Source organism: Anomaloglossus baeobatrachus, chromosome 6 (assembly GCF_048569485.1).
Source record: "Anomaloglossus baeobatrachus isolate aAnoBae1 chromosome 6, aAnoBae1.hap1, whole genome shotgun sequence".
Taxonomy (NCBI): Eukaryota; Metazoa; Chordata; class Amphibia; order Anura; family Aromobatidae; genus Anomaloglossus; species Anomaloglossus baeobatrachus.
The window spans coordinates 572,304,754-572,318,545 of record NC_134358.1 but is presented as its reverse complement, the minus strand read 5'-3'; the positions used below and the strand labels follow the sequence as shown (position 1 = coordinate 572,318,545).

Sequence of the window (13,792 nt, the reverse complement as noted above, 5' to 3'; positions counted from 1 at the left end):
ATTCCATCCAATGAAAAACATGCCTTTCCAGCCTCGTCAGAAGAGGATGAGGTAGAGGCTGAAGAAGCATCACTCTGGCTGTCAGCTGAGTCAGAGGACGGGGGGGGAATCATGCTGGCGGTGAGATTTCTTGGTTTTCTTAGACCCTTGAAGGGACTGAAGAGAAGCCTGAATCTCTGTACGGATTAGTTCCCTGAGGTCCGGAGGGGGGTTGGTAGAAGCCGAAGCCTCCCCCCGAATAGCTTGGATACAGGACCTACAAAGCTTCTGCATATAGTCCTTAGGGAGGGGACAAGCACACAGTGGGCATTCCTTATTATTAGCTTTAGCGGTGCTTTTCTTAGGGCCCTGGAATAGAACCGGAAGGGAACATCAGTATAGGGTAACATTCACGAAGTTCACTCACCCATACCAGGAAAAGAACGGATACCGGCTTTGGAGGTGGAGACGAATGCTTTGTCCGGTCCTTAGAGGATGCAGAGTCCTCCTTCCTCTTACGACCCGTGGAACTCCTGGTGTCACTGTCTTTATGTCCAGCATCCCTGGACGGAGAAGGGTCCTGGGATGGGGAGGCGCGGGGGCTTCCCATCACTCGATGTGTAGAAGCTGAGTAACTTCTATTAGAAGGAAAGCCCGCTTTTTAAGTTGAGCTCTCCCCAACCACTCCTGCAGTTCCGGTCACACTGTGGCAACGAGCGCTGACGCAGCAAGTCCCGGACACGCCCCCCCCCCCCCCGCGTACACGTTGACTCACCGCACACAGCCACTCATCGGTCAGCAGATTACCGTAAGTCCCGGACACGCTGTATGTCCGGAGGATCCACGAGTCTCCAAGCCATCCGTTCCTCCAGAAGTGTCCGTCTACTTCCGGGTCCCTGCAGGAGTTCACGCGCGAGCTGACGCGGTAGTTCTCGGACCCGCCCCCTGCACATGCTCCGCAACCCGGAGGAAGCCGGAAGCCGCGTCAGCACAGGGAGAGTCACCGTTCCACCGCGAACAGCCTACTTACCATCGCGGTCCTGCAGGCGTCATTTCCCAGGCGGACAAGGCCTAGCCGAGGGAAAGAGGACGAGGTGCACCGGAGGATGGAGTCCACGAGGGGATCTCCACCGACCGCGCTTCTGGAATCCTGAGCTCCGCCGTTCCCTTAGAGACCGCACGGACTCCACTAGACCCAGGTATGGTAGGTTCCGATCCATTCAGGACAGGAAACCAACTGATGAGGGAGGGGGACCGCCCCTTTTTATCTGTAGGTTTCCTGTCCTGAAGGGGGCGGATCCCTCTCTCGTGGGTGCTGTCGTGGCGAAAGGAAAATGTTAATTACTCCAGAAATGCCTTAACTGAGTTAGCTACTCAGACTACTCTGCTGGACAACCAGAACCGGATGGCTTTGGATATGTTATTCCCAGAAAAATGAGGCGTTTGTGCAATGATAGGAGAAGCCTGTTGTACTTATGTCCCAGATGAAACAGGCCCAAATGGTAATGTCACCCAGGCCCTGAAACAATTAAATTCCCTATCTAAAGAATTGAAATAAAATTCAGGAATTCGGGGGTAACCAATCCATGGGCTGACTGGTTTAGTTGGATGACTTCTCTGAAAGGGATACTAATTCAGATAGGGATTATAACCCTTCTAGTGTTGGTTTTTGCTATAATTATTGTTTACTGTATTTTGCCTTGCTGTAAGATTTGTAATAAGGGGACAAACATGGCTATAGCCATGGCAACCTTCCCTTCAGCATTACATACACCAGTAGCCCCCTCCAAAACTGACACTATGATTACGATCAAAGCTCAACAATCCAACGTCAAACTTTAGAGGTTGTTATAGAAGAGCGCCACGGGGCTCAGGTCCCCTCTTTGGGAACTGAGGTGAAAACGTTCGGAAAGACCAGAGGGCGTGATTAGCACGCACCTATATACCATAGCTGTGGAACACTGTAGTGTCTGGGTAGCCCTCACGGAGTAAGTAGACAGATAATCTTATTAAGGGGGGGCTGTGAAGGACTAGGCTATGAATCGTTTGTCCAGTATAATAAGATGATCTATCCTCTGAATGCTTATGTATTGCCTCTCCACATGTACATAATTGAAATATTAACGAACTGTATAAACCAAAACAAATTCTGTTTAGGGCTAAATAGAACAGATACTTTGAAAACCGGTTACTCATGAATAATTAACATTCTTGAGTAGACTCTCGTCCATACACAGACACACCTGAATAACTTACTAAAGGAATGTTGCTGTACAGTAAAGACTGTCCAAATAAGGAAATGAGCTAGACCCAAGCTAATTGGTTGATTAAGAGACAATGCATAAAAGCTGTATAAAATGTTATGGTTTGAATACAAGGGCTTAGAAGAACTGAACTGTGCTACTCCTTGTACTTGTATCCTCTATAATTGTTACTTGTTTGTATATGTTTATGTATATATGTATATGTTCCTCCTGAATTGTAAAGCGCTGCGGAATATGTTGGCGCTATAGAAATAAAGATTATTATTATTATTACTCCCAAATAGAGATACGTCTCTGTGTGGTCATTTTTCTGATTGATATACATCTGTGCAGTTCTAATTTGGAATCCTCCTGAGACCCCCTGGAGGTCTCCCCCAACAGTAACCTCTCTCAATTTTCACTGGGAAGGAGGGCAGTGACCTCTCTCTATTCTACTGGAGGGGCGGTGACCTCTCTCTGTTGTACTGGGGGTGGTGACCTCTATTGTACAGGGGACCATGACCTATTGTACCAGGGGGGCCAATGACATCTCTCTATTATACGGGGGGGGGGGGAATGACATCTCTATTGTACTGGGGGGCGGTGACATCTCTTCAATGTACTGGGTGGCCTGTAACCTTGCTTAATTGTACTGGGGGGGTCGTAACCGCTCTTTATTATACTGTGCGGTGCGATGACCTTCAATGTACTGAAGGAACCGGTGACATCTCCCTATAGTAATGGGGGTCCAGTGACCTTGCTCTATAATACTGTCATTAACCCCTTATATTTCCCCAATTGCCACCACACCATGGCAATTGGGATGAGCTGAATAAAGTGCCTGGATTATCGCATCTAATCAATGCCAAAATTCTGAGTGGCTGCAGGCTGCTATTTTTAGACTGGGGAGCACAATAACCATTGGCCTCCCCAGTCTGAGAATACCAGCCCCCTGGCTGGGAATAATAAAACGGGGGGGGGGGGGGGGGGGGGGGTGTATTGCATGCTATTTTTTTTTAAATAATTTATATTATACACATATACACACACACACACACACACACACACCTCTGGCAAAAACTAGGAGACCACTGCAAAATTGTCAGCTTTTCTAATTTTTCTCTTTATATTTTTGAGTGAAATGTAAATTGTTCTTTATTCTATAAACTACTGACGAAGTCTCCGAATTTACAAGCAATAAATTTTGCATTTATTTTCTGAAAATGAGAAATGGTCAAAATAACAAAAAAAAATGCATTACTTTCAGACCTCAAATATTGCAAAGAAAACAAGTTCATAATCATTTAGCAACAACAATACTAATAATGTTTTAACTCAGGAAGAGTTCAAAAATCAATATTTTGTGGAATAACCATGATTTTTAATCCCAGCTTTCACACATCTTGGCATGCTTTCCTCCCGTTTTCACACTGCTTTTGGGTGACCTTATGCTACTCCTGGTGTAAAAATGTAAGCAGTTCTTCTTTGATGGCTTGTGACTATCTTCCTCTTGATTACATTTCAGAGTTCCAATGGGGTTCATGTCTGGAGATTGGACTGGCCATGACAGGATTTTGATGTGGTGGTCCTTCATCCACACATTGATTGACCTAGCTCTGTGGCATGGCGCATTGTCCTGCTGTAAAGAACAGTCCTCAGAGTTTGGGAACATTGCCTGAGCAGAACTAAGCAACTATTTTTCCAGAATAACCTTGTATGCGGCTTGATTCATACATCCTTTGCAAAGTTTAATCTGCCCAATTTCTTGAGTAAGGTAATCTTTTCTGATGAGTCTAGTTTTCAGCTTTGCCCAACATCTGGTTGTCTAATGCTTAGACGGAGACCTGGAGAGACGTACAAGCTACAGTGTCTTGCACCCACTGTGAAATTTGAGGGAGGATCAGTGATTATGTGGGGATGCTTTAGCAAGACTGGAATGGGGCAGATTAAACTACCGAAGTACATTTACTGGTATCTAATGGGTTAAAAAATTCACATGTTTGTCAAAAAAAAGTGGCGCACTTTTTTGCGCCATTTTCTGAAAACCATAGTGTGCTCAATTTTCTGGAACTATGGCTCAATGACAGCTTATTTTTTTGCACCTCGAGCTGATGTTTTTAATGGTACAATTTTTGCACAGATGCTACGTTTTTATCTCCGGTTATAGCATTTTGCGCAAAATTTGAAGCGACCAAAAAAGTAATTTCTGCGTTTTGACTTCTTTTGCCGCTACGCTGTTTACAGATCAGATCAATTGATTTTATATTTTGATAGATCGGGCATTTCTGAGCGTGGCGATACCAAATATGTGCATTTTTTTTAACCCTTTAATTTTCAGTGGGGTGAATTTGAACTTAGTTTTAAAAATTAAAAAAAACAACTTTTTTTTATTTTGCTAGTCCCCCTAGAGGACTATAAAAATCAGCAGTTTGATCAGTTGTTCCTTTCTCTAGATCAGAGCAGTATTGCTCTGATCTGCAGAAAAGCTGATCTCCTCTCACACATGGCCCTCTGCCGGCTGTAAGAGGAGCTGACTCATGATAGCTAGAGGAGTCATCACATGACCCTCTCCTACCATGGCAACCGTCTGCTCCACGTGATAACATCATGTGACTTCCGATGGAGCCAGGTGAGAGAGCTGATCGCGGCTGCGATGTACACAGCATTGTCACATTTTGAGTGCAACGCAAGGGCTTAAGAGGTACAAGTGGAGAGCAGATCCACTCGTGCTTGATAGCCACACATCAGCTGTTCAAATCAGCTGACGTGCAGAACTGACTGGAGTATACCGACATGAGGCACTACCCACTATGTCCAATATCTGTAAGGTGTTAAGACTTGATTTATCTGTAAAACGGCTCTGATATTCTAAACATGAAAATGGCTTCTCGCCTCTGTGAATTCTTCCATGTTTACTAAGATCTGATTTCCTAGTAAAACATTTCCCACATTCTGAACATGAATATGGCTTCTCCCCTGTGTGAATTCTCTCATGACTACTAAGATCGGATTTACTAGTAAAACACTTCCCACATTCTGAACAGGAAAAAGGCTTCTCTCCTGTATGAATTTTCTCATGTCTACCAAGATGTGATTTCGTAGTAAAACATTTCCCACATTCTGAACATGAATATGTGAATTCTGTGTGAATTCTTCCATGCCTACTAAGATCTGATTTCCTAGTAAAACATTGTCCACATTCTGAACATGAAAAAGGCTTCTCCCCTGTGTGAATTCTCTCATGAATACTAAGATCTGATTTACTAGTAAAATACTTCCCACATTCTGAACATGAAAATGGCTTCTCTCCTGTGTGAATTCTCTCATGCCTAACAAGATGTGATTTCCTAGTAAAACATTTTCCACATTCTAAACATGAAAATGGCTTCTCTCCTGTGTGAATTCTCTCATGTTTAACAAGATGTGATTTCTGAGCAAAAAATTGTCCACATTCTGAACATGAAAATGGCTTCTCTCCTGTGTGAATTCTCTCATGACTTCTAAGAACTGATTTCCTAGTAAAATATTTCCCACATTCTGAACATGAAAATGGCTTCTCTCCTGTGTGAATTCTCTCATGATTGCGAAGATGTGATTTCATAGTAAAACATTGTTCACATTCTGAACATGAAAATCGCTTCTCTCCTGTGTGAATTCTCTCATGACTACTAAGAAGTGATTTCTGAGTAAAACATTTCCCACATTCTGAACATGAAAATGGCTTCTCTCCTGTGTGAATTCTCTCATGATTGTGAAGGTGTGATTTCATAGTAAAACATTGTCCACATTCTGAACATGAAAATGGCTTCTCTCCTGTGTGAATTCTCTCATGATTGCGAAGATGTGATTTCATAGTAAAACATTGTCCACATTCTGAACATGAAAATGGCTTCTCTCCTGTGTGAATTCTCTTATGACTACTAAGTTTTGATTTGTAAAAAAAAGATTTCTCACATTCTGAACATGAATATGGCTTCTCCCTTGTAGGACTTCTTTTATCTTCAACATTTCTTCTGTGACTTTTATTTTGTTTAACAGTCTGCGATGAGTTAGGAGAAAATACTTCATTAAAATTATTGGATGATTGATCTTTGCTTTGAAGTGTTGGGTGTATATCTGTGATGTTGGCATACTGCATACATGTATCATGGGTGATACTAGAAGCATATGCTTTAAATTCATTAAATATCAGATGTCCTTCGGAGCTCCTGGTACAGTCATCTGTAAAGAAAAACACTTGTTAATTCTGAATAATATAACCTTAACTAATATATTTAGTTTTATATAACAAAAATTGGAAAAATAAAATTAAAACAAAATCCCACAAAAAAAAACAACAAAAAACAACAGAACTGTACTGTTAACTGATTACTTGGGGCACACATTGCATAAACACTCAATTCTACTGATGTTCAGTCCAGATCATTGCCCAGTGTGATATTCCGGTACACGTTCAACCATTGCTGAGTGAAACAGTTGTCCTGCGGCAGTAGGTCTATTCCAGAATTACTATGGCTACTGTGAGTTAGGAGATGTATAATGCATTGTTTGTGCGGACACTGAGAACTGATACATGTGCATTGTGCTGTGTACTCTGCTGCCATCTACTGGCTGATGTGTGGATATGAATGTCATTTATTCTCCTCACCACAAGCTGCCGTAGAAACTCTGGGAAGAGCCTCTCCGCTCAGTGGTGACACTTCCGGTAAGTTGGTACAAACCAGTTCAGTTTAGTCCAGGCAGAGGAAAGAAGCACTACAACTCCCAGAATCTATTCCAGTCTGTGGTGAGGGGACATCTTTTGTCATATAGTCGCCTCAACAAAGGATGGAAACTTCATATAGTCAGGAGAGATGAAGCTGAACAAAAAGGTTTTTCACTATACTGGTTTCTTTATACATCTTCAGCAGGAACCAGTACAACATGACGTCCAGCCCACTTTGTCCTCGTCACCCCCTACAATAGGGAACAATAGAGCCTAACCCTGTGGGTAACTCCATAGAGCCAGTGTCACCACAGTGAGCCGACCCGTGAAGACCCGTCAATGAGTGAAGCTTTACCTAACTGTGAATAACTGTCTCCCATAGTAAGTGATGTGATCTGTGCTCCAGCCTCCCCGAGAAACTGCTGCTTCACAAGGAGACGAAGCCTCCGCTCATACGCACAATACCGAATGTGTCCTGTGCGGAGAACTTCATGTACTACGCCTCTAACCCCTTCACAACCTTTGATGCAAGTTTACGCCATGATCGGATAAGGGTTCCCAACCTATGACGTAAACTTATACCATGGGAACCTTCAACAGTGATCAAAGGACGGTGCCTGCTTTTACTAAGATGGACTGGACTACGACTACAGATGCCCTGTATAAGAAGGGCCAGAGTCGACTCCACCTATTGAGAAGGCTAAGGTCCTTCGGTGTCTGTAGGGCTTTGTCTGCAACATTCTATGACACGGTGGTAGCATCTGCCTTTTTTATGGAGTGGTCTGTTGGGGGGGTTGGTTGTTCTGAAAGGGACAGAAACAGGATCGACAAACTGGTACGGAGGTCAAGCTCTGTACTGGGTTGTCCTCTGGAGGCGGTGGTGGGTGAGAGGAGGATGTTATCAAAGCTGAAAGCTATCATGAAAAATTCCCTACACCCTCTGTATGAAACTGTGGAGGGCCTGAATAGCTCCTTCAGTCAGAGACTTATACATTCACGCTGTAGGACAGAGCGCTTTCGTAGGTCCTTCGTTCCGACTGCAGTTAGAGTGCATAATAAATTGTGAAGTTATCGTTTAAATGGATAATTCAACTACATAGCCTGTTAATATATATTCTTATATATAATATATATATATATATATATATATATATATATATATATATATATATATATATATATCTTAATCTTTTTTTTTAATTCTATTTTTACCCTTTCCTGTATTGAGCTGCAGTAATGTGCAAATTTCCTCACTGTGGGATCAATAAAGTTTTATCTTATCTTATCTCAGCAGTAGGACACTTGAGCTCCTTCCCACAGAGGAGTTTTGTTGCCGCCCGCAACTATGATCGCTGTGATCACCGGTTCAGGTCTAAGGGTACCGTCACACTTTAGCGATGCAGCAGCAATCCCACCAGCGATCTGACCTGGTCAGGATCGCTGCTGCATCGCTACATGGTCGCTGGTGAGCTGTCAAACAGGCAGATCTCACCAGCGACCAGCCCCCAGCGACGTGGAAGCGACGCTGCGCTTGCACGGAGCCGGCGTCTGGAAGCTGCGGACACTGGTAACTAAGGTAAACATCGGGTATGGTTACCCGATGTTTACCTTAGTTACCAGCGCACACCGCTTAGCGATGGCTCCCTGCACTCGTAGCCACAGCACACATCGGTTAATAAGCAAACCTTTGCTTATTTACCAGATGTGTCCTGCCGGCTCGTGTGCAGGGAGCAGGGAGCCGGCACTAGCAGCGTGAGAGCTGCAGATGCTGGTAACAAAGGTAAATATCGGGTAACCACCTTGGTTACCCGATGTTTACCTTGGTTACAGCTTACCGCAGGCTGTCAGACGCCGGCTCCTGCTCCCTGCACATTCAGGATTGTTGCTCTCTCGCTGTCACACACAGCGATGTGTGCTTATCAGCGGGAGAGCAACAATAAAAAAAAAAACGAACCAGGGCTGTGTGTAACGAGCAGTGATCTCACAACAGGGGCCAGATCGCTGCTCAGTGTCACTCAGCAGCGATCTCACTGTGTGTGAAGCACCCCTAATAACAAAATATAAACAGCAGCACTATAAAAAGCTGATATATGCTAACATTGAATGAGGTAATACTGCGACAGGAATCTTTGAGAAAATTAGACACTTAGCTTATGTATTTACCAATCTACGTGAGCCAGAAAACCACGACAAGGTGATCTCATATACATAGGAACCCTAACTTAAATGCCTCTATCTGGATTTAAAAAAAATCTACACATTTGGGTAGCTAAAAAGGAGTATGGTAATGCCCTGGGTATAAGGCGGAGTGCTCAGTGAGACAGGAGTGTAAGCTAAATATTTAGAAAAAAATCCAGTAATCCAGCCCTACAGTGCCATGCGAAAAGCTAAGATGTGGTACAAGAAGCTGGCCGTGCACATCCTACAGATGCCACTGTGTAGCGTTTTCGTGCTATCACAATATAAGGTCAGTAAAAGGTGCACATTTTAATACAGAAGGGAGATAAGAAAGGACACAATTTTTTTTTCAGTGTGACACCTGCCCTGACAAACCTGGCCTGTGTATAAAAGAATGCTTCAAAGTCTGTCACTCATGCATGGACTAACACATTTATTTCTGACTTAAGGCCCCGTCAGACAGATAAATCTTTGGCAGATCTGTGGTTGCAGTGAAATCATGGATATATTGTTCCATTTGTACACAGCCACAAACCTGGCACTGATTGTCCACAATTTCACTGCAACCACAGATCTGCCGCAGATTTATCTGTGTGTGGCGGGGCCTTTACTCCAATTTATTGCACAACTGGATGTACTCTACATAACGGACATATGCCAGCCTGACGTACTCTACACAACTCATACATGCCACATTATAAAATTCACATACCAGGAAAACACAATCAATTCCAATAAAGGGTCACACAACACATTTTAGGATCCATTTTTTTCTTGCCATACTTGTGAAAATGACAAAATGCGGGGCTACAGCAACATTGTTTTGGCATTTCTTTTTTTTTTTTTTTTTTTTTTTAATTTTCACGGTTCTAGGTTGTAAAATTCTGTATAGCACCTGTGGGTTCGAGGTACTTCCCACACTTCAAGATAAAATTCTTGAGGGGTGAAGTTTCCAAAATGGAGTCACATGTAGGGGCTTCCACCGTTCAGGTACATCAGGAGCTCATCAAATGCGACATGGCGTCTGCTACCAATTCCAGCAAGTCATAGAATATTCCAGTTGGAAGGGACCTCCAGAGTAATCATGTCCAACCTCCTGCTCAATGCAGGATTCACAAAACTATCTCAGACAGATGTCAGACCATCCTCTGTTTGAAGACTTCCATTGAAGGAGACCTCACCACTTCTCGTGGCTGCCTGTTCTACTCATTGATCACCCACACTGTCAAAAAGTTTATTCTAATATCTAATCTGTGTCTTCTCCCTTTGTTTCATTCCATTGCTTCTCGTGTTTCCATGTGCAAATGAGACTAAGGATCCTCTACAATGTGACAGCCCTTCAGATAATTGTAGACAGCTATTAAGTCTCCTCTTAGCCTTCTTTTTTGCAAGCTAAACATCCGCACATCCTTTAACTGTTCTTCGTTGGACACTTTGCAGTCCGCTCACGATGCTGGTAGCTTTCCTCTCAGTACCATCAGGAGGAACAAGGGAGGAGAGAAATCCAGCACCGATGTAGTAAAAATTTTTTCTTTATTCAAAATTCATAAAATGAAAAATCTGACCAAGTGCAGAGTATAAATACGCTTAACGCGTCTCGGAGAAGAACAGACTCCTTATACATAAGCAATATAATCAGAATGAGTAGCCACGATGATATATATACCTATACGCTCCTCATCTGAGCCGGATCTATATACATAATCCACAAAAAATGTTGTGGATTATGTATATAGATCCAGCTCAGATGAGGAGCGTATAGGTATATATATCACCGTGGCTACTCATTCTGATTATATTGCTTATGAATAAGGAGTCTGTTCTTCTCCGAGACGCGTTAAGCATATTTATACTCTGCACTTGGTCAGATTTTTTATTTTATGAATTTTGAATAAAGAATTTTTTTTTTACTACATCGGTGCTGGATTTCTCTCCTCCCTTGTTCCTCCTGATGGTACCGATTACTCAGCTGTGGAAGCCAAACCACTTGTCCTTGCACCGGACCAGAGACTGGAGATGCCTGCTTTAGAGTGGTGAGTTGAACATATATTTGTTTATAGCTTTCCTCTCAAATTTGCTTGTCTTCGTCATCTTGTTTTAAAATGTGATGTCCAGAACTGGACACAGTATTCCAGATAAGGTCTAACCACAGAGGCGCAGAGGGCGATAATGACTTCATGTGATCTAGACTCTACGCTTCTCTTAACACATCTAGGAACTTTTTTGCGTTCAAAAGGGTTTTTTTCTATCCCATCTCGGTAATGTATTGTTTTATTGCAATATAAACATGGAATTGATGGCGCTATAATAATAATAATAATAAATAATAATAATTGCTCCTATTGGTTAATATGGGGATAACATTTATGTATCTAAATGTCCAAGGGTTGAATTTGCCTGTAAAAATATGCATTTTATGGCGGGAGGCGCTAAAGGCTAAGTGTGATGTTCTTTGTATTCAGGAATCTCCTCTTCTATTAGCTGATTCCGTTAGATTTAATTATAGTTTTTTTTCCTCATTGTTTTTTTTATCAGTCCAAATAGTATAAAGAAAGCTGGGGTGTATATTTTTATTAAAAACACCCCATAATTTTCCTTGCATTCTCAATATTTAGATCCTGGAGGGCGGGTTTATTATTTTGATGTTCTTTTAATGTTGTGTATACCCTTGCGTCTGTCTATTCTCCTAGTAGGTCTCAACTTGGCTTCCTTTGGAAGTTTCTGCAGAAATTTTGTAATGTGTCAGTGGGACAAAAAATTATTTTTGTGGAGAGATTTTAATTTGCCAATGTCAAAACACTTGGATTGTTCTACTGCTACCTCCCATAGGAAGGAGAATAGGTCTGTGATATCTGAACACCATCTTCATGACAGCTGGAGATATACACATGCAGAAGAAAGGGATTACACTTTTTTCGGTTAGATTTTTATCGTATAGCGGGTTAGGCTATTCCTTAGTGGATAGCAGCTTAATCTCGAATTTTGTCGAGGCGTCTCTTGGATTAATAAGGTGGTCGGACCACGCCCCTATATCCCTGACAGTAACATACCAGCCCTGTTTTTATAAGGTGGTGCGTAAATTACTTATCTAAACAGTATGTAGTGGAGAGGTAGCAGCAATCCTTTCTGAATTTTTTTTTAAGTTCAATGATAACGAGGTCACGGATGAGACTTTATGGTCTTCTCATAAGGTGGTTATTTATTAAAATATCCTCCCATGAGAAGAGGCTCTGGGAAGCAGCATTGGCAGAAATTCTGACAACTTTAAACTCAAGAAGCTCAGAATAAACTATCTCCAAACTCCTCCACCTACTCAGTTATTAGGCTGCTCCGTCAATTGTTACTATTTTCATACAAAAAAACTAAGAGCATTGAAGATAAAATAATATTTCATGGGAGATGGAGTGGGTGCCGTACTAGCAAGAAGGGTTAAAAAAGGGAATTCCAGAATAAAATAGAGATGCTTCAGGCAGGGCTGTGGAGTCGGTAAGCCAAACCTTCGACTCCGACTCCTCAAATTCTCTTGCACCGACTCAGACTCCGGCTCCGACTCCGACTCCGGCTCCGACTCCGGCTCCGGCTCCTACATATATTGCTTATAGTTAGGTGAAAAATTTATTGTAGTACATGAATATGTGTATGTGAACATCAGACATTTAATAATTTTTATGATACAATAATCAAGATATTTGGATAGAACATAAAATATATTTATTGGAATACAACTTTAGAACACAAAAAACTGTAATAAATTGTAAATATGTAATACACTATGTAATATACAGTAGATTACATATATATCTTGTGTGTGTATATACACTGTATATATATATATATATATATATATATATATATATATATATTACATATTTACAATTTATTAGTTTTTTGTGTTCTAAAGTTGTATTCCAATAAATATTTTATGTTCTATCCAAATATCTTGATTATTGTATCATAAAAACAATTAAATGTCTGATGTTCACATTGTACTACAATAAATGTTTCACTTAAATATAAGCATTATACTAAATGTTATTATTTAGTAAAATATTCAGCACATTCTGCATTGCACTCCTGTCCCCAATTTATTATATATTTTAGGAGTCGGAGTCGGTGCATTTTATACCGACTCCGACTCCGACTCCACCAAAATGAGCTCCGACTCCGACTCCACGACTCCGACTCCACAGCCCTGGCTTCAGGGCCCTAACACCACGGATATAAGGAATCCCACATAGATTGTTGAGGCCTTTGCATATTTCTATCAAGCCCTGTATAATCTGAAGGATGACCTCAATACATCACAACCATCTCAGGACAATGTCCAACGGTTCCTAGATAATATCGGCCTTCTGCACCCATCTCCTTCTCAGCTGGATACTTTAAATAGACCCCTTACTTTTGAGAAATAAATCAGGTAGTGAAATCCTTTAGGATTAACTCTGCTCTGGAACCAGATGGGTTATCCAATTTATATGCTCAACAATTTATTGATATATTGGGGCTCTATCATTTACGCACTTTCCAGTTTTGGCAAAATTCAGCTGTAATTGCTTCTTACAATTTAGAGGCCATAATTTTCCACACTCACAAAATCAGGTAAACCTGGTAAATTCTGGAAATTTCCGTCCTGTATCATTACTAAACCGTGATTTGAAGATTTTTTCAAAATTTCTCTCCACCTGTA

The 13,792-nt window shown here is 41.7% G+C and overlaps 2 protein-coding genes across 2 annotated transcripts in view; both read right to left on the bottom strand.

Moving 5' to 3' along the window:
* LOC142243698 (uncharacterized) overlaps nucleotides 1-13,792 on the bottom strand; it is a 205,340-nt gene that overhangs the window by 161,878 nt on the left and 29,670 nt on the right. The window lies entirely within an intron of this gene.
* LOC142243710 (uncharacterized) overlaps nucleotides 3,332-13,792 on the bottom strand; it is a 133,662-nt gene continuing 123,201 nt past the window's right edge. Inside the window, exon 5 of the mRNA XM_075315887.1 lies at nucleotides 3,332-6,095. Coding sequence (XP_075172002.1) covers nucleotides 4,975-6,095 — 1,121 coding nt within the window. The 3' untranslated portion in view covers nucleotides 3,332-4,974. The remainder of the gene's footprint in view (nucleotides 6,096-13,792) is intronic.